We start from the raw sequence: 21,217 nt of genomic DNA on the forward strand, positions 1-21,217 counted from the left end.
AACCTGATTTTTTTTTTGTGCATTTCAATAACACAAACTGTGGTATTTTTTATATGCTATTTATGCACATAATATTAGGAGATTTGTCAGTTGAGTGACCATTACCATTTTCCTCTACTGTCAGATTTCTGGTATAGTGCTATTGGAACATTAAATTGAGATGTAAGTTTATTTCCCCAGATTCAATGTGAGTTTGTGGGCCTATCAGCAATTGACATTAAATGCAATCCACAATTTAGTATATATTTAGTAACTTTGAGAGTGGTGTCAGAAATTAATGTTTATAGACTAAATGATGATGTTTTTATTTTCCAAATTTTGTTTTTACCTTTTTATAATCCATAAAACGGCAGCTTTTGTCACTGATAGCCAAAGACAGGTTCACTGTTCAAGACAAGTGAATCTTTAATCTTGAAAACATTGTCAATGATTCAAAATAAAGAATTACATTGTCATCTGCCTGGAACTCATAATTTGAGAAAAAAGTTTGATGAAAGTCAATTGCGCTCTGCCTTCAGTGGTGCAAGTAACCAAGTAAAAATGTTCACTTTACTGAAGTAATTCCAATTTTCAATACTCTTACTTCTACCCTACATCTCAGAGGCAAATATTGTACTTTTTACTCCACTACAATTATTTGAAAACCTAAGTTACTAGTTACTTCGATTATTATACAAAAAAATACATTAACCTCTTCAGCCCTATTACTTTGGCTATTTGAAAATAGCCGATCTACAAGCTCACAACATGTTGCTTTTGCTATTTTCAAATGATGTTTATACATTTTAAAACTGAAATGGGACATCCTGCATAATGAGTACTTTTACTTTTGGTACCTTATTTTGATGGCAATACTGTTATACTTTTACCCAAGTAAATTTTGAATTTATTGATTGATTGAATACTTTATTAACAGTTTGCAGAATAAAAAGGCACGGTGGCTCAGATTTGACTTGTAACAGAGTATTTCTACATTGCAGTATGTATTGATACTTGTACTTAAGTAACAAATGTGAGTACTTCTTCCATCACTATACCTGCCCTCTTGATGAAGTCTGATTTAAGTCAATGCGTTTCAGGTGTGGTTGATGTAAACCCCTCTGCCACCACCAGGGGTAGCTGTTCTCTCACTGATACATAGACTATACTGTAGCCCACGCAACCAACTGTACAGTACACTTCTCGTCACTTAATTTCAAACGGAGGACAAGCTTTCAGAGACAGATGTCACATACTGCTGGCCCTAATCCCCGAGCCTTTTGTTATTGCGTTTTTTAGCAGCACTTCACCGATTCACCTGAGGTTGAGCTAAGAACAACACGAGTAGTCAGTGGTCCACAGAATCTAACTGCTGCTTGAATGTCATCCTGGGCAACACAGTAAGTATATCTAATCACCAACGATTATTTCAGTGGATACAGGATAGATGGGCACTATAGGGACATCTGGGTACCTCGATGTAAAATTGTCTATTTTGTCCAAAATGTAAAAAAAATATATATAATATAATATAATATATATATATATATATATATATATATATATATATATATATATATATATATATATATATATATTAAATGGTAATGTAAATTATACATGATGTGAACATGCACGGTATATCATTATCAGACTTAATTTTATCCTTCAACTTCTTGTTTATGCCCCAGAATGACTGGACATACTACAGATTTTGTAGCTATTTGTAGCAATTGTAGAAATATTAGACCATAATGGTCGAATGTTTCGAATCATGTATACTTTACATTACTTAAGACCATTTTCTAAATATATATATATATATTTATTTTTTAACATTTTGGACAAAATAGCCAATTTTACATCGAGGTGCCCAGATGTCCCTAGTGCCCACCTATCCTGTTACCAGGTGATAAAAGTGTGAACTTGGACAAATGTATCCAGTTCACAAAATAACGCCTTTTTTCGGGCATTCTTCATTTAGTTAACCTATATTTTCCGTCATTAGTTTGTTTATAAAGATGGTGTGTGCTGTGATGGAAGAAGTACTCACATGTTTTACTTAAGTAAACGTATCAATACTGCAATGTAGACATACTCTGTTACAAGTACAGTAGTAGTCCTGTATTCATATATTAATAACTTATATCTGCAAAGTAACTATAGTAACTAAAGTTTTCAAATAATTGTAGTGGAGTAAAAGTACTGTACAATATTTGCCTCTGAGATGCAGTGTTGTAGAAGTAAAAGTATTGAAAATTGGAAATACTCCAGTAAAGCAAAGTACAGTACTTGAGTACATGTACTTAGTTACTTTACGCCACTGGGTGTGTGTAGCCAAATTAATGTCTTAAAACTTGCAGTCGTGTCATATTATGGTTCTTTCTGTCAACCTGTTTGTCTTTCATTTTTCTACAGCAGTTTGTAGCATGTGAGACAACCAGGAGAGTCAAGGAAGAGAGTGCAAGTTGTCTAAATAATCACAGAGATTTCTCAGACGTAATTGCTTGACTTTGCTGGCCGTTCCTATGGTGGCCATGGGTAACGGTTCAATAAAAGCCCCTAGGGCTGAAGAGAACAGCTGCCTGGTCTCCTCCACCAATAGGGACCCCCCAGGTTGGGATGCAGAGCCCCTCAGGTGAGCCCTTAACTATTTACAATACTATGATGTACAGTAAAACCGCTCTAAAAGATCAGTTACAGGTGGCTGCAATTCGGAACTGGCCCCTGTAAAAAAATGAAGCCTATCACCAGAAATGTACACATTCCCAATGTGCCTTGTACTGAGGCCGGTTCTACAAATGTCAGTTTTCGGAAAAAAACGCATGTTGCTATATCGGTGGTTCTCAAACTTGTTCATGTCAAGGATCCCTGAAATGTATTATGTATTTGGCCGCGGACCCCCATCTCAAAATATTTTGTTCCAGGGACCCCCAGAAGCAAAGATTTGAGTTAAAAATGTTTGCTTTAAAAATATATATTCAAAGATTTTTTTAAACAGCAGATCTACAAGCGATTTTTTAAAATAGCCAAAGTATAAAATAATGCTTTTTAGCTCAAATCTAAAGTGACACAGATGCTTTCCCGGCTTTAATGGGTTAACTCGTCTTATATTTCAGGCAACGGATTGCCCGCCTGGAGCAGGAGCTCGCTCGGCGGAACAGAGAGTTCTGCGCACAGGAGCACCAGCTGCAGCATCTCCAGAAGGAGCTGGAGGCCAAGGTCTGCCAGATCGACAAGCTCCAGGATGCCATCGGCTACAACCGCCCCAATCTTCTGGGCCGCTCGCCGCCGCTGCCGCCGCCGCCCCTTGGCCGCCTGCAAAGCCACCGCCTGCTCAGTGTCATCAACCAGGGCCCCAGTCGCTTCCACAGGGCGGCCGCGGAGGTCCACCACAGGCTGAAAGCCAAGGATGGCGTGTCCGCTGAGCCCACGTCGGAGAACTTCTGCATTGGGTTGAGGAACGCGCACAGATCCATCGAGAGGGCTTGTGTCCGCAAAAACTCACAGTAAGTCAGCGGGGTCCCGTCCCCGTCCCCCCTCAAACTCTTTCATGTCAAGGACCCCCAAATTGACACTTATTAGCCCGCGGACTAATAAGATAAGTCAGGGACCCCCATAAGAGAAGATTTTTACGTCTCCAGCAGTGATTCTCAACCATTTTAATATCAAGGACCCTCAGTTTGACATGCATTAGGGCTACGGACCCCCATTTAATGGCATCTCTATCTCTGGGACCCCAATTCATATTGTAAAATCAATGTTAATTTAACTCTGAGAGTGTACAAATGGAACCAAATGGACCCGTTAGGGTCCATTTGGTTCCATTTGTACACTCAGAGTTACAGACCCATAAGGGTCCATTTGGTTCCTATCCATCATTTAGCTAGGGACCCCCTGGAACCCCCTCAAGTACACCTGGTGGTCCCCGGACCCCACTTTGAGAACCAATGCTCTATACTACCTGTATGTCAGCTAGTATTTCCCTCTACACCAAATCAGTTTGGTGTGAGCTTGTAGAGCAGCTATTTTTGCCAAATGTTTGCCCCAGAATAAGGACGCTAGCGGCTATAGGGTTCAAGTGGTTAAAAGAGGTCATATAAGTAATACTATGTTATGGTACACAATAAGATATGTACTGTATAGGTTAATGGCAGTCGAGAAGCACAGTAAATCCACAAAGCCTGGTTTATTTTTTGATAGTATTATAATTGGACCAGGTTTGCCTCTCCCATGGGAAACAGTCAAGGCAGGAACACGAGAAAGCTCTGTCAGGCCTTTGTAGCGTCAGCGCTTTTAGCAGATCTGAAAGCCTGTATTTGCATCAGAGGATAATAACAAGGAAACAAAAGGCGACAGGATCTAAACGCATGTGCTGGCTCATTATGGGCTTCAGTTACACAACCCATACTGCTTCCCCTGCCCACTACTCTCAGACCCATTCAGAGAGCTCCTTTTTTGGTTAACGGACTGGCATATCATCTGTGTGATGTGGTAATCAGGGGACTCGTAGGACGGACAAACACCCAGGGAAACACTCAGAGATATGGATTGGAGCTCAAATATGAAAGGTTTGGCCAGTCCTGTGACAGGCGCAGGCACGTGCACACATACAGTAGGAGCCAATCAGTGCCCAAGCACCTGTCTGATCACCTTCATAGGAGAAAATGCCCTTTTTATGCCTGCATGATTTCTCTCATTTCTCTTTCTTGACGAACTGAACACCACAGTTGCTGTTTGCCATGCTGTCATTCAATACTAAGGCTTTTTTTTGCCTGGTCCCCTATTTCCCCCTCCTGATAAGTCTGGTTTTAGGAGGTTGGTTTTTCCATTGAGAAATGTAGACCCTGGTGTTGGGAAGGACACCGGGTTCGAATATCAGGTTGTACATAATATATAAAAGTTACTGTATGGATTGCATTTGCAGCTTAAGTGTTTCATTTAAAAACAGGAAGCTAGGAAGGGACTTGTCATCAATATTTATTAACACTTACAATAGCACTGAATGTGTGTAAGCCCCCCCACCTCTCCAGATTTACAGACAGCAGTAGGGTTACAAGGAAAGGGGGGGGGGGGGGGTAATCATGAAAAGCAGGTTTTCCAGGAAATGTCAAACTCTAGAAATACCCTTGCCACTACATACAAATGACTTTTTTCGTCATTGTTGGGAGTGGGACGGGTAACGGCATTTGCAGTAGGTGATGTTCTGGACTAGAAATAAACAAACTTAAACCTCTGATTTCATGGGGACCATACCAGCATTCTGGCATGTTTTGTCCATTGCCTACAACTCATGGTATACTGGTTTGTTTGATCTTCGAGGAAACCATTGGAATTTCACAAAAATCTACTTGCAGAGATTTGAAACTTACTTGAGATAGATAATGCAAGGCAGTAAAAGTAAGTACGCAGTTATTTTTTGTCAAAGTTACAAGTTATGTTTTAATGCATTTTTAAACCCTATACACTTCGCTGTATGTCCAATAGCTTGTAGGTCTTCTTTCTCCGAATGTTCACTTTCAATTAATTTAGGCGACACCATAATATAAAATATGGTACCCTTGTTTACTAGCTAATTACTTACTAACTAATGAAGAGTTAATCAGATGCTTTGTTAATGTCATAATGACATAAAATCAGTGTTGCAGTAACGTTGATTTCCTGTTGCACCAGATCTTCAGAATTGGTGACTTTTGGGCACTGTTTGTCTGAATCTCTCTGCTTCATCTTCTCTAGTACCAAGAAACTCATCAATGACGCACTCATGAATAATGACTTTCTGAAGAAACTGGAGCCACAACATACGAGGGAGATGGTTGACAGTATGTATGAAAACATCTACACCGAAGGCCAGCTTGTGATCCACGAGGGCGAGTCTGGAAACTACCTGTATGTGCTTGCAGGTCAGATCGACATAATACCTGTTTCTATTGCAGTCATTGCAATTTCTTGTTGATGGAAAAGCTTAGAATGTTTTTTGTATTCAGTCGTATATTTTGTAAGAAAGTATTGTTTTGGCTTTTTTATTTAAAACATTGATTGCATCCATCACATAGTGTTAACCAATTCCACTTGATTTCAAGATGATGAACTTGATTTAGCCTATTTTTCTTGTATGAGCTTCTCATGCATGCACTGACACCATGATATCTAAATATTTTATTCTATTTATTTATAGCATTTTGAGACTTTAATGGGTCTATTAAGATTTTATAATGTTTGTCTATGGTGGATTAGAACATCAGTACTGAATGCTTACAAAACAAGTTGATATGTTAACAGGGAATATGAGTATTATAGATAGTCAAATACATTTTCAATTGTGCAACAAATGCCTTAGATCTATTTAAATGCCTTAAATGTCTTTAAATGTTTTCAATATTGCAGAGGGTTTGCTGGAGGTGATACAGAATGGCAAGTTGTTAGGTCAGATGCGTCCAGGAACAGCGTTTGGAGAATTGGCCATACTGTACAACTGTAAAAGAACTGCAACTGTCAAAGGTGCAGAACCCATGTCTGTTGATGAACAAAATCAATCTATCGGTCAAGCTTTATTTAATTCTTTGAAGACACTCTGAGGGTTGAGAACCTCTTTTCCAGTGGTTCCGAGATTACAAATGAAGTAAAACACAAAACAACATGAAAGACTCAAGGAAATTAAATTACTAAATAAATAGTGTTCAAAATCACATTGCATAGGTTCATCCACACAAGTACATCATTTAAAACGGGTGTGATTAAGATTAAGCAGAGTTGATATATCTGACTTAAACTGCCCCAGGGGAACAAAGAATGGAACATACAGTGTAAAGTTATGCAGGGGCACAAAACTTAAAAGTGGTCTTTCCAAGGTGATAGCAAGGGAGAGCCAACCAACCTTGTTATAGAGGATGCAATGGTGTATACTGCAACTATCGGTAGTTATGTAAATAATGTCCCCCCCATCACCCCATGGGGACACTATATTTATTCAACATTTCTTCTGATGCTCTCGTCCTTTCACAACCATATCCCTACATAGGAGGTGTGTCAGAAAAGTAACAGGACTGTGTGGCAGCCACACTCTTCCTTCAATGCTAATTAAGTAACCACTGTCACTGTGTTGTGAACGTCTCACCACTATTCTGCTATAGTATTGTTCACTTCTCTCACTCTGTGCTACTCTTCAAATGGAACCAAATAGAGACCCTTACCATTTTGTTCCATTTATTTTGTACACATTTAAATGAACACCATTATGATGTGCCGATAGCCATAGTGCTATGATAATGGTTTTGCTCTGTGCAGCTGTGTCCCAGTCTCATATCTGGGCATTGGATCGGCGAACGTTCCAGACTATTATGATGAGAACGACCCAGGCCAGGCATGAAGAGTACTTCAGCTTCTTGCGCAGGTAGACCCTGATAGTCGTCCAAATAATGTGAAAATAAGTATTGCTTTCTATTCAGTCAAATCTGTGCTGGTCAGGTTTTGATTCAGTTTGGTTTAACATTTTACAGGTCAGCAGGTTCATTCAAATTTAGGCCACAAACCCCCCATCTCATGTGATTTGTATCACTGACAATGAAACCTCAATTTACACTGTAAAATCCTCAGTGTACACTCAGAGTTACAGACCTGTAAGGGTCCATTTGGTTCCTAAACTATTAATTATTTACCTGGGGACCCGCAGGACCGATCTGTGTGTCTCTGGACCGCAAGTTGAGAACCTGTGGTGTTTACAATTATACGGAACGTAGGTTAGTTTAGCACAGGACAGTAAATACTGTTACAAGTTCAAAGATGTAAGTGAATTACTGTAATTGCGTCTTTAACCTAAGGCATATCTTTTGCTTGTCCCAAAGTGTGACCATACTCAGAGGACTACCTGAGGAGAAACTGGCAAAGATCGTTGATTGTCTGGAAATTGTGAGTGTTTCCAAAAATGTGTTATTTTTCATATTTACTTTCCAATTTGGTACAGTATCTGACATGTCCATTTGAATTGACAACACTGAAGTTACCCTCATGTTTTTCTAGGACTATTTTGATAAAGGGGAGTATATTATTCGAGAAGGTGAAGAGGGCAGCACTTTCTTTATTATAGCAAAAGGAGAGGTGAGATATCGGCATTCTTTTTCTCATGGATAAGCAGTCTTATTGTTTTTCCTTATAAGAGATCTGATCTCAAAACCATGCATCGGGTATCACTTTTCAACCCTATGCTAGAAAATAAATACCCGATGAATGGTACTTGATATGTCTTTTCAAATAACTCCAGTATCTCTTCATGTATCTACTGTATATTCTATACTGAAATGGAAGACATTCTGTAATCAACACATGGTTTTCGGGATTACAAGCAAGACGTGTTCAGGCAGACAACTCAAGGCAGTGTGCCAAACCTTGGTCTTAATTCATTCCCTGTAATTCTATTTGGCATATCTCTTAATTGCACATTTTTCATGCTTATGAGGAATGAATAGAGACTGAGCCTTGAGGCCAAACTATGCTTCAGATATCTATGCTCATATATGCTCAATACAAATATTTAATTAAATCCAAGAGTTTTCTGTCTGAATTAATAGTTTTGTGAAATACTCTTATCCTTAGCATTTTTCAATGACTGAAGCTGTGAAATTTGCTATGATTTTTGGTGCGTTCATTCTACAGGTGTCAGTCACTCAGTCCACAGAAGGCTGTAATGAGCCCCAGCAAATTAAAACATTGGGTGTAGGCGACTACTTTGGAGAGAAAGCCCTCATAAGGTAAAAACTCACACTTCTTAGACAGATTGTGTTTGAAAGAAAATTGTAAATTAATTATATATTGACACTATCAAGCTCCTGAAAAGACTGCAAAAAAATATCTTTCTGTTTATCTGATCCCTATCATTCTTGTGTGTTGAGTTGTTTTTAGACTGACAAAGACATGAGTATGCAGGGGAACGGTGGTAATAGCATAATAACATTGCATTGCATGTAAATTAGGGTTGTTTTCAGTATTGCATTTGACTCAATGTTATCCTGTGTCTCTATAGTGAGGATGTGCGTTCAGCCAACATACTCTGCACTGAGAATGACACACAGTGCTTGGTGGTGGATAGAGAGTGAGTAGTGCACTAGTATGAATACACAGTATACAGTAGATAACACACTCACAACAGATCTCAGTCAACATTTTATTTGCAAACACCCTTAAGACCTGAGGACGATTCTACAAATGCCTTCTAAATCGTGTCAAGGAGCCCCAAATTGATATATATATATATGGCCGCGGACCACCGCATCTTGCCAAAAAATATGAAAAAATAGCAGATTTACGAGCTTGCAGCGCGGCACTAAGTGACACGCTGTGAGTTGTATATCTGCTATTTTTGAGAACCACTGTTCTAAACCAATGTTCTAAATCCTAAGAGTTTTCTAAAAAACTTATCATCTAAAATGACACCAGATATTTTCCTGCCTTTAATGGGTTAAACATAGGCATGCCAGGCCGCAGTTGTAAATAATAATTTGTTCTTTTTTTTTTTTTAAATGCATTGATCTCCAGCGGATGGTGATCGATCATGTTTGTACCGAAAGTCTTTTAATCAATCTTTTTTTTGGGGGGAGGGCTTTTATGCTTTTATTGACAGGATAGTAGGCTGACAGGAAATGGGGAGAGAGATGGGGAGTGACATGCAGCTAAGGCCGTCGGGATCGGAACTTGAACCCGCAACGCGCTGTCAGGCTACTTTGGAGCCTATAGGTGCCCAGACCGTTACGCCAACGGTCCCGGCCTCTTTTAATCATTCTTAAGAGTGGTGTTGTTGGTGGCACACTCTTGACTACCTGTGCCAACCACATGTCCACTACAGATGGTGTGGTGAAGCTTTTACTATTTCACTGACAGAAAGAGGCACAGCCATTAGTGTACAAAGAGATGAGAAGGGGGGGGGGCACGCAGTGCTCACAATGGAAAGGGTCCATCACAGGGGTGTGGCGGGTCGCAAGATTCAGAGTTTGGTTTTATCCGAATTAAAAAGGGAGAGGATGTGCAATGATTTAATATGATTCAATTGAAACATCTAACATCCTGATCTTTCTTTCAATCTTTTTTTTTCTTTGTTTTTCTTCCTGATCACAATGCTATACCTGACCTTTCTTCTGGAGAGGCACACACACGCACACACGCGCACACACACACACACACACACACACACACACACACACACACACACACACACACACACACACACACACACACACACACACACACACACACACACACACACTCATTGAATTGGATGTTGCTTCCTTTCCCCAGTAACTTCAACCAGATGGTGGGCACCTATGAAGAACTTCAGACCTACCTGAAAGAATACGTTGAAGAGCTGTCCAGGTGTGATGAGAGGAGAAATGCTTTGTGAGTCAAGTAAAAACATACTAAGTTAAAATGTCACCTCAATCATTTCACCTCTAATGTACACACTTTGTAGAAGACACATTGGCAATCTACAGCATTAGCACCTGGAACGCCTGGTAAAGAGAGTGGCTTGCTATCGTGCTACATCGCTTCCAGGCTTCTCTACATGGCTTTAAGCGTTATAAAGTTACGATAATGATACTAGTAGCATACCATGAAATGAGGGTAATGCTGACAGCAGAATAGCTAAATAAAAGTTCACATGGCTAACAAGAATATAAACATCCAAAATAGAGCTAAAATACTGTAGGCCCTATGTTGATGAGATTGTAATGTATGAATTGGGTGTATATCTTAATGATATATAATGTGTATATCCAAGTGTGTATATGAACACATCAGCTGTTCAGCGCTGCTTCTGGTCAGGTCTACGTTAAATTAACCACTTTCAAGCTGCTGCCCCTATTTTGGCCATGTCATTATAGTCCGAAACTCTAAATAAATTCAGATTTTCAAAAAGCTTATACATCGGCTATTTTCACTATTCGTCGTACAATAAATAGTGAATGATGGTAAAAAAAAAAAAAGAATTAGACCAATGTCATCTATATACAGTATGCATGTACTGTATACATATACTGTATTGTTGTCTTCTCACAGGCCCCAGTCGCCGCAGATGGACCCAGCATGTGCCCAGGAGATGAAGAGGCTGCGTGAGAGAACAGCTCTCCTGCTTCATCAACAGCCCTTCCAAGGCCTGGAAGTCATCGCCACGCTAGGTGTGGGTGGCTTTGGGAGAGTGGAGCTGGTAAGACATCATCTGCTGATTACTTACTGTAGCAAGAGCAAAGGAGTCGCAAACTATAATATAGGGCTGGGCAATTAACCGCAAATCCATCGAAACCGCCATTTAGAACGAATAACCAACTTATGTCTTGCTCATGTACTGTACGTTAATCGAATCATTTTATTTTTAAAATGATAATTCTTTTTTATAATCTACTAAATCGATTAGTCTGAATTAACCACTTAGGCCTGTAATATTTTAGTGGCGTACAAAAATACATATCAGCCGAGCTTGTGCAGTGCCGATTGTTTGTCCTCTGCGTAGGATGCGCAGAATCTCTGTGTGTTTGGGAGGGGTGTGGGCACCGGCTTCCTGATTGGCCAAGGTAACCCGAAACATTTGCTTAACTGATTGGCACGGCACAAACGTGACATTGAGCGTCACTGGCGTTTCAGGGAAGCCAGTGTGGGCACCGGTTTCCCTGATTGGCTGACCTGACCCACCACCTTAACAGATTCGGGTCACGTTTGTACCACTCCCCCAATATAAATGGTGGTGTGTGAGGAAATGTGACATAAGCCTGAGACTCAAACATGTCAGACTCAACGAATATATCAGGAGAAGGAGAATTGCAAAGTGTGGGAATGTATTCCCCAATTGAATTGTTCCCGACTACTTGCGTGCCGCCGAATAGGCCGGCACAGTATGCTTCATCAATTCTATATGTCGTACCCCAGTGTTGCACAGCACAAATAGCAGATATACAAGCTCAAGCTTGTAAATTGAGCTTTCCGCACAAATGGAGACATTTCTATCTGGATGGGAGATTTTTCTTCAAATATGACGCCTCCTTCCGCAGGGCATGTGGTGGTCACTGAGCTACAGTAGAGTCACTAGAGTCACTGGAGCAACCCAACTGAGCACGTGTAGGATATTTTATATCTGCACATCTGACACACTTTGCTTGAATAAACAAAGGAAGCATTGATGATATCATATTTGACACCATTCTTTGATAGAAAAATGGTTGTAAACATCTTACACATCATTGCACTTTGTATGAAAAAGCAGATTGGCCATCCTTTGGTTGAGATGTATGTTTAAAGCTCTGCTTGGTTTGGTCCCTATTTATCTCTGTACATATTATCTTAACAGAAGTCAGGGACGCTGCAACATCCTTGGCTGACTGTTCAACATGCTTGTACAGAGCTGGGGGAAAAAATGCCTTTAAACATGCTGCCCCCCTCTGTCTGGAACACCTCCCAGAAAGACTTACCGTAACCACTTGGGGAACAATAGCCAAAAATAGCAGATGGCTTGTAGATCAGCTATTTTTGGCAAAGAGATTTGGTGTAGACATGAAAAAAATATCCAAGTACAGTTGTAACTCAAGTCCATTTCTCTAAGAATATAGGGTTTAACGGGTCATTTTACTTTCAAACCTGTTTGGGGTCATTTTGACGTCTACTCAGGCTTTTGTGAGCACCCCAGACAGTTTCAAGTTGCTTGATTCAGTTAGATATTTGATATTCATTTGATCAGACACGCCCCCTTCCTACACAAACCCATTGAAACTTCAAACTCCATTTTAACCATTCGATTCAATGAAAACACACGTCCTTGGTTCTGGTGAGTGGTGACTGATATTGTTTGGGATTTTTTTTTCTTTTTATAAAATGAAAAAATTAAATGAATGAAAAGACAGCACTGAACTCTGGGTTATGAAATTTGTGTTTGTATAATAATACAGACAATATCTCACTGTCCATTTGTTCCTTGTTTCTCAGGTCAAACTGAAGGATGAGGACACCACCTTTGCTCTGAAGTGCATCAAGAAGAAGCACATTGTAGACACAAGACAGCAGGAGCACATCTACTCTGAGAAGAACATTCTTCAGCAGACCAACTCACAATTTATAGTCAGGTGGGTCTTAACTTAAGCCTAATTTATACTCCATAGAATGACTGTTGCTTGCCTAAAAGCGACAGTCTACGCATAGTTAGCTTGAAGATCTTGTATTTTTAGAAAAGTGACAATTGTTGTGCAATGGAGTATAAATTAAGCTCTCTCTCGCTCGCACGCACGCACGCACGCACACGCACACGCACACACACACACACACACACACACACACACACACACACACACACACACACACACACACACACACACACACACACACACACACACACACACACACACAATAGTGTAGTAATTCAGCGGAGTAAAACAGATTGACACATAGGCCTACACCTTTTATTCCAGTCTCTTAAGCGACTATGTACTGTATCTCTGTTATGTAAATCTTTAAATCTTTCCACTTTTTTGTTTTTAGTGCCTCAACCATTGCATGACAAATTTGCAAACTGTCTGTCCCATATTGGCAGTTTGTCTCAAGGCTTTCCAGTCCAGCTGCTGGCCTGATAGCATGAAGATAGGAGGGTTAGACAAGCCACTGTTATTGCCCAGTGTAACCACTGAAGTACTATATCTTGGGATCTGGATAGAAAACCTACGGCATGTGATGGTGCATTAGGCTTACTGTAATATGCCACAATTATACAAAGCGCTAAATCTACTCAAAATGTTGAAGAAAATGTAATAATTATCGTTGTGAAGTTGATCCTCTGGTATTTGTCTTGTTGGTCAGTTCAGAATTGTACAATATGACACAATGATCATATTGTGCATGGCTCATTATCTGCAAATTTATGCTGAGAGAGCCCTTGAGTTATTTCCACAGAATGAATAAAAGAACAGCTCATAAAGGGTCAGTTCCAATATTGTCTGGATCTGTTAGACATAAAAGAGAATTTAATTCATACTGTCTTTCAGTGGCAAATGAATAATTTATATTTTGGTGGCAATAACAAAGCAAAGTCACAAATCGAAAAACAAGAACAATTTTGTACCTTCTTTGTAGCCATGAAACCTCATAACATATTGTAAGTTAATATGAAATAATATTCTACTCAGTCTTCTCTCCACATTACTTTAGATCAGAGCTTGTATAGAACCAAATAAGTCTAACCATTGAAAAAAAAAGTATAACTTTGACGTAGTACCTTTTACAGATATGACATTGAACCTATGCTCAAGTCTCATACAGTACATCACCTCAAGACTGACACGTAGTCAGGTCTAGATTAAATGACTCATGCAGTGCTGTCCTTGAAAAACGAGGTTACGATTGAGGTGTTTCTTCAATGAAGTGAAAAGGGAGGCCTCGCTACTCATGTTAGGTTTCCCAGTAGGGTTGCTAAGGAGCCTCTTTAGAGAATGTCTTTTTGTGATGGGTCCCACCATGGCAGGGTTTGACTTATCTGGCCTGTGGCATTCAAAGACAAAAGCCACAAGCAAACACTGCAATCAGCTGTCACTCAAGGGAAAAGTTCAGCTGCAAAGTGTTGTTCAATTTCTTTCACTAACACTAACTCATCGCATTCTCAGTGAACAATTTTACTGAGACTGCTTTCAATTTATTTAGTTTAAGGAAGAATTAAAGAATGATGATTCATGCTGAGAAACCATAAGATGTTAATGCATTACAAAGGAGCACATACTCTATAAATACTCTTTATACTTTATTACTCTTTATATAAATTTAGTTGGCTTTAAAGGTTTCACCTACTTTTTCAAACAGCATCTGAATTTTGATGCACTGCAGTGAAATATTCTCCTGACATTATTTCAGGTTATTCAGGACATTTCGGGATGAGAAGTTTGTCTACTTGCTGTTGGAAGTTTGTCTTGGTGGGGAGTTATGGAGTGTACTACGGGACATGTGAGTGTATACACAGAAAAATCACCAGCACCCATGGAAATGACAGCATGATGCTGCGTTTCGACAGAGCCTTCCTCTGCGTAATGATCAATCATAACAGGTGTGCCACTTTTAACCCATTTAGATCAGAGGCCGATTCTAAAAACGGCTTCTAAATCTGAAAAACGTCAAATATGAATCAAAAATGTAAAAAAAAATCATGTTGCTATATACTTTACGTAGCAACAACAACACCAAAAGGGGTTCCCGGATTGAAAGGTATAGTTACGTATAGGGGTTCCCAGTCTGAAGGGGACCTGGGTAAGCAGTGAGAGTAGACGAAATGTGAAGAAACTATGAAATGCATGTGTGTGTGTGTGTGTGTGTGTGTGTGTGTGTGTGTGTGTGTGTGTGTGTGTGTGTGTGTGTGTGTGTGTGTGTGTGTGTGTGTGTGTGTGTGTGTGTGTGTGTGTGTGTGTGTGTGTGTGTGTGTGTGTGTGTGTGTGTGCTGTAGTATATATTACTATACACCCATTACAATGGTTAAAAAAGGAAAATGCAAAGTCCAAGCGTGGGTATTTTCCTAATCCAGCGGCTACATTACTATATTTTTATTATCTTTTCACCAAGGAGTTTCTTCGATGAACCCACAGCTCGGTTCTGCACTGGCTGTGTCTTAGAGGCCTTTGATTACCTCCACTCCAGAGCAATTGTCTATAGGGATCTGAAACCTGAAAACCTAATGCTGGATTCTGAGGGTTACGTCAAAATGGTAATAAACATCTTGTTTATTATGCACTAAATAAGACTTACTTTGCAGTGCATGCATAATATTATTATTATTAGTTGAGCCACTAATGGGAAACTATTGCAAAGAGCCTGTGCGTTTGTCCGTACTGCATGTACAGTAATGTATGTCACTCAGTCCCCAAACTCTGTCCACAAATCTAAGTGTGCTCATAACTCCAAAACATGGCTCAGCTATGCATAATTCAAGGTTTCCTTGTTGTTATTATTATTATTTTAAATCATTATTATTATTATTATATATGATCCATTCTACAGGCTGACTTTGGCTTTGCTAAGAAGCTCGGTCTGGGGAAGAAGACATGGACATTCTGTGGGACTCCAGAGTATGTGGCACCAGAAGTCATCATGAATAAAGGCCATGACTTTGGAGCTGATTGCTGGTCCTTAGGCATACTCATCTTTGAGCTGCTGACTGGCAAGTGAGTCGTTATGGCAGAATGTATTTATTATGTCGTAATAGATTCACATTTCAGTGTGCCCTACAGTATATAGGAGAAAACTAATGGTCTACGCCCGGCCTAAGGCGTAGCCGCGAATATGTTTTTGTCCCCGTCCGTCCGTTCTTGTGTGTGTGTTCGTCCATCCGTCTGTGTACAGCTAATATCCGGCACCGTTGCACCGATCAGTGTGAACTGTGCACACACACTCCCTGGTGTGTAACATCTGCCTGTTATAGCGCGACAAATCGGTACACATTATCTCTGGGGTCATGTGATCAAGATGTATGAGTTTGATTTCTCAGATCCCGTTCCAAGTGGCTATGACCAAAGTTTGCGGGCCCTGGCAAGGCAACCCGGCGTGGCGGAGACCTGTGCTTAGAGGAGCACACTTTTCTAGTTTAACTATGGAGTCATAGAACATACGGCCAAGATACATTTAACTGAATCCTTCTTTTGTTTAAGAGGTTCTTGGTTAAAACTTCATTATGTGATACATTATCAATGTTCAATGTTTTTGTTTCTGTTTGGCAAGAGACTCATCATGTACTTCCTTCATCCCTATTTAGTGAAGGTATTCCTATTTGGAGTCTGTTTTTTTACGTTTTGAGTCAGCAGTAGTATGCATTGCCTATGTTGTCTATGCTCTCTTTGTTCCTCTTTCATTTTGTGGTCTCTTCCACCAGTCCCCCCTTTGTTGGCTCAGACCCCATGAAAATCTACACCATGGTCCTCCATGGCATTGAGAAGATAGACTTTCCCAAGAATGTAGGGAAGCGTCCAGATGACCTTATCAGGAGACTCTGCAAGTATGCTCAGTTATTCATGTACTGTATTATGTTCGGTGCTGCACTCGCTGTACAGTACAGCTGTGATTGGGCTAAGATACAGACGTGTACTCACAGCCCTGATTGTGATTCAGTACAACAGCAGAACCTCTGATTGTGATATTGTTTTTATGCAACAGTTCTAGTACAATTCTACAACAAACTTAATTATCAAATAATGGGAGAAAACAGTTCCATCAACCAACCAACAGTTCCCTAAGTAGTCAGTCTCGGCTACGTAGGTACATAAATAACAGGAAAATGGCATTTAGTCGCATGACCATGCTTCTCTGCGAAAATAACTAGTTTTCATGGCTGTCACTCAAACGAAAATAGATAATACTTTTTTAAATGAAGAAAATTGAGGCTTAACATGAATTAGCAAGCTAGCGGAATCATAATGTTACAGTAATAAAAAATACAGTGCTGTTATACCAGCACAGAAAATGCCTGTTGTTCAATCAAATTACTCAACCAGGACAAACTTTTGTACAGTATACTGTGAATATGTAATGAGCTTGTCTCTTTTTTTGAGTACATTGTTTTTTTGCTATCTGAAAGACAGTAGAGCATGAATACATAGATACATTAAATGAATGCATGTATAATTATACATTACACATTTGAACAGTGTTTACTGTAGCATCTGCCTGCACATTGCTGATTAGGGCATCTGTGATTTTTCCTGTGTTAAAAGCCGGCAAGCAGCATCATTTAGAAATAATTGGCGGATGGTGGCCTTGTAGTGATGTTGCACACGTCAGTCATACAATTAGTGTCATATCAACTAGTATTCCCTGGCTCCATTTCAGGGGGTTGTGGCAGAGCTTTAGCTCCGCTAATGTTTTAAAGTAATTTAATTGTGTGTGTGTCCTGGTGAAATGACCAGGGTGGTTGTTTATATTTATTGCTGTAACGTTAGATCCAGATGGTTATTAAAGACAGACATAACATCACCATACACATTACTCTCTCCCCTCAGGCTCAGCCCTGTGGACCGGCTTGGCAATAAAAAGAACGGCATCGTCGACATAAAAAAACACAAGTACGTTTACTCTCAATAATAGCTAATTTAAAGTGATTCACACTAACGTTTTATAGCACTTTTGTTTACACTTTTAGTTTACAAAAGTTTACAAAATGCTTTCAGGAAATGATGAAAAAGGAACTATTGGTAGCACTTGCTATGCATCCTATGTGTATAACGCATTATACACATACTTATAAGGCATTATAATCTGCTCATAACCCTGTATAATCAGATTTATAAGCGCTCATAAATGCTCATAATGCTTTATAACCATAACCATAACACATTATAAGGCATTTTATAATGACTTATAAGTATCAAGTGTTGTAATACTTCATAATTGCTGCTAAACTGCCAAATTAATTATCATAGTTATAATCCATTATAATCAATTGATAATGCTTTATTATCACTGTTATAATGTGTCATAATTATTATAGTGCATTATTATAATGCATTATACTACGATTATAAGTTATTATAAGTGGTCATTTCTTACTTTATGATCATTTGATGAGTCTTTATTATCATGTTTATAATGCCTTATTATCACTTATAAGGCATTATACTGTGATTATAAGTTATTATAAAGTGGACATTATGATAATTTTATAAGGTGTTATTATTACATTTGTATCACCTTTAAATCACTGTCCTAATGCATTATAATTACTGTTATAATGCATTACACTATGATCATAAGTTATTATAAGTGGTTATTTGTTACTTTATGATCATTTAATAATGCTGTATTATAATGTCTAAAATGCCTTATACTCACTGTCATAATGCATTTTAATAACTGTTATAATGCCTTATTATCACTTATAATGCATTATAACTGTGATTATAATGCATTATAGCAGAGCATTATCAATTGATTATAATGGATTATAACAATGAGAATTCATTTTGGGTTGCATAGCAAGGGTTACAAAGTGGGGAGCAATTATGAAGTATTATAATACTTGACATTATAAGTCATTATAACATGCTGTATAATGTGTTATGATTGCATTATACGTTGTTATGAATATTTATAACTTTAATCATCACGTGTTATAAGCATAATACAATGCATTTATTCTTGAACTTATAAGTCTTTATAATAAGCTTTATAATGTGTTATGGTTATGGTTATAAAGCATTATGATTATTTATACGCTCTTATAAATATGATTATAAAGGATTATGATCAGCATTACAATGCCTTATAAGTATGTGTATAATGCGTTATACACATGGGATGCATAGCAAGTGCTACCGAACTATTATTTAATTAACTGAAGATCACGTTCTGCATATGCACTAGAACACAATCTTCTTGCTGTCAGCTATTCAGGCCATTATTCTATTACGCCCCCACCATTTTCCTAAGTGTCACGTGGTAGCTGGCAGGGGACAGTACTTGCCACACATTGTCTGTTTAGCCAACATTGCGTAACAAGCAGCAGTTCCCACAGGGTAAAAATTAGAATGCAGATTGAGGGTGAAACTTGCAGAAATCTGTCTGCCACTTCACTATGGCATGGTAGGAGACAAGAGACTGGGGAAAGAGAGTTGTCCGCTTCTTGATTTTAACATGGCCAGCATGTACTTCAGGAGAACAGTGTGGATTATGGCATGATTTTAGGCGACACATTTCTTATGATATAATATGCTGTGTTTTGAGCATTAGTACAATAGTGCAACACAATAAAACTAGGAATTTATAAAATAACTATTTAAAGAATTAAAACATACTGTACGTAGTACAGCAAGACACTTTTTTTTACCAACATAGGACAAACAGTATGTCATTTGTTTGATGGCATAGTGTAATAAGGTGTTTTAACAAAATCCTATAAACGTCAATCAAATAAATCACTGCATATGGAACCAGAGTGTGCGACCTTTTCCCTCCTTGTTCAGTATCATGTCAATTTCATGTCAGTATCATGCTTAGTCATGGTCAGTATCATGTCAGTATCATGTCAGTATCATGTCGGCGCGACAGCTTACAATACTGCAGAGGGTGAAAAAAGGTGGTGTTTCTTTATGTTTTGCCCTGTTTGATTAACCAAGTTTTTTGAGTTTCATAGTTTGTCTAATTTTGGTAAATGTAGTCAGTGATATTATGATATTTTGCAGATGGTTCCAGGGCTTCAACTGGGTGGGCCTGAGGCATCGGCAGCTGCTGTCTCCGCTGAAAAGAGAGGTGAAGTATTTACCACTACTTTCATGTTACCCAACAATGAGCACTTTGATTGATTTTTGATTGATTGAATACTTTATTAACACGTTGCAAACAGTACAGCGAGTACAATTACACAAGCAATGCTAAAAAGGATAACACAAAAAAACCCTGAGGGCTTGTTTCCATTTGTGGTCCTCTCCCGTTTCCTGGACACAAAGAGTTGATTACGTTTGAACAAGGTATAATGTGAATTAAGCAAACGTTACACAACGACACATGATGACGCTTTAACCACATGAACCCTAGCGTCCCTAGCCTGGGGTGAACATGCAGTGAAAATATCAGATCTACAAGCACACAAAGCCAATCTACAAGCACACAAAGCTTTGCAACGTCACGCGTTGTGTACTTGTAGATTGGTGCATTATTTCGGCGAAGACATTTAGTTTACAGCGAAAATGAGCAGGCCTAGTGTAGACCCCTGGGGAGAGACTCCAGTTAAGATAAGTATATAGGCTATAGGGTTTACAGTAAGTGGTTAACAGACAATTATATAATCAATAAAATGTCCCTCCTTCAGGTAAAGGGGCCCATGGACCACAGTCACTTTGACCATTTCCCTCTTGACCTGGATGAGCCTCCCAATGAACTGTCTGGCTGGGACAAGGACTTCTAAAGCCCAATACTTTCAAAACTATACACTGGATGTAAATACAAACAAGTCACATTTTTACACTCAGAAGCGTCTTTTGTTTGTTTGATTGATTGATCTTTTTTCTCCTCAGCGTTTGCAAATCTGTCACATTTAAAATAAAAATGTATTAATCTTTTTTTTGGGGTATTTTTTCTGGTCCTTATAAAAGTCTGTGGCAGTGTCTAACCAGTAACAGAAAGTTATTTTACCGTTTTTTATTTCCTTTGCTATCTTAAGCTCCAAGATGTGCCATTATCACAATTGCTTCCCTTCAAGGTGCCCTAGAGTGGCAGAACGCCACCTTCCCCCTGCTGAGATGCGACAGTG

At 39.0% G+C, this 21,217-nt stretch overlaps 1 protein-coding gene across 2 annotated transcripts; it reads left to right on the forward strand.

Annotated features, from left to right (window-relative positions):
- The first annotated feature begins 1,241 nt into the window (after positions 1-1,241).
- Positions 1,242-20,992, forward strand: prkg2l (protein kinase cGMP-dependent 2, like). 2 transcript variants are annotated; one of them, XM_084076244.1, is made up of 20 exons: positions 1,242-1,379; positions 2,398-2,617; positions 3,099-3,488; positions 5,716-5,882; positions 6,367-6,480; positions 7,267-7,372; positions 7,824-7,887; positions 7,999-8,076; positions 8,632-8,726; positions 8,999-9,067; positions 10,267-10,365; positions 11,026-11,173; positions 12,940-13,076; positions 14,848-14,937; positions 15,547-15,688; positions 15,982-16,145; positions 16,850-16,972; positions 17,973-18,035; positions 20,151-20,217; positions 20,777-20,992. In XM_084076244.1, the coding sequence occupies exons 2-20, from the start codon at positions 2,508-2,510 to the stop codon at positions 20,870-20,872; spliced, it is 2,322 nt and encodes a 773-aa protein (XP_083932370.1). In that variant the 5' UTR covers positions 1,242-1,379; positions 2,398-2,507; the 3' UTR covers positions 20,873-20,992. The 2 variants fall into 2 exon arrangements, with proteins under 2 accessions (XP_083932370.1, XP_083932371.1); XM_084076245.1 differs by lacking the exon at positions 14,848-14,937.
- Positions 20,993-21,217: the final 225 nt, after the last annotated feature.

The sequence above is a fragment of the Gymnoscopelus microlampas genome, assembly GCF_963454915.1.
Source record: "Gymnoscopelus microlampas genome assembly, chromosome: 13".
Lineage (NCBI taxonomy): Eukaryota > Metazoa > Chordata > Actinopteri > Myctophiformes > Myctophidae > Gymnoscopelus > Gymnoscopelus microlampas.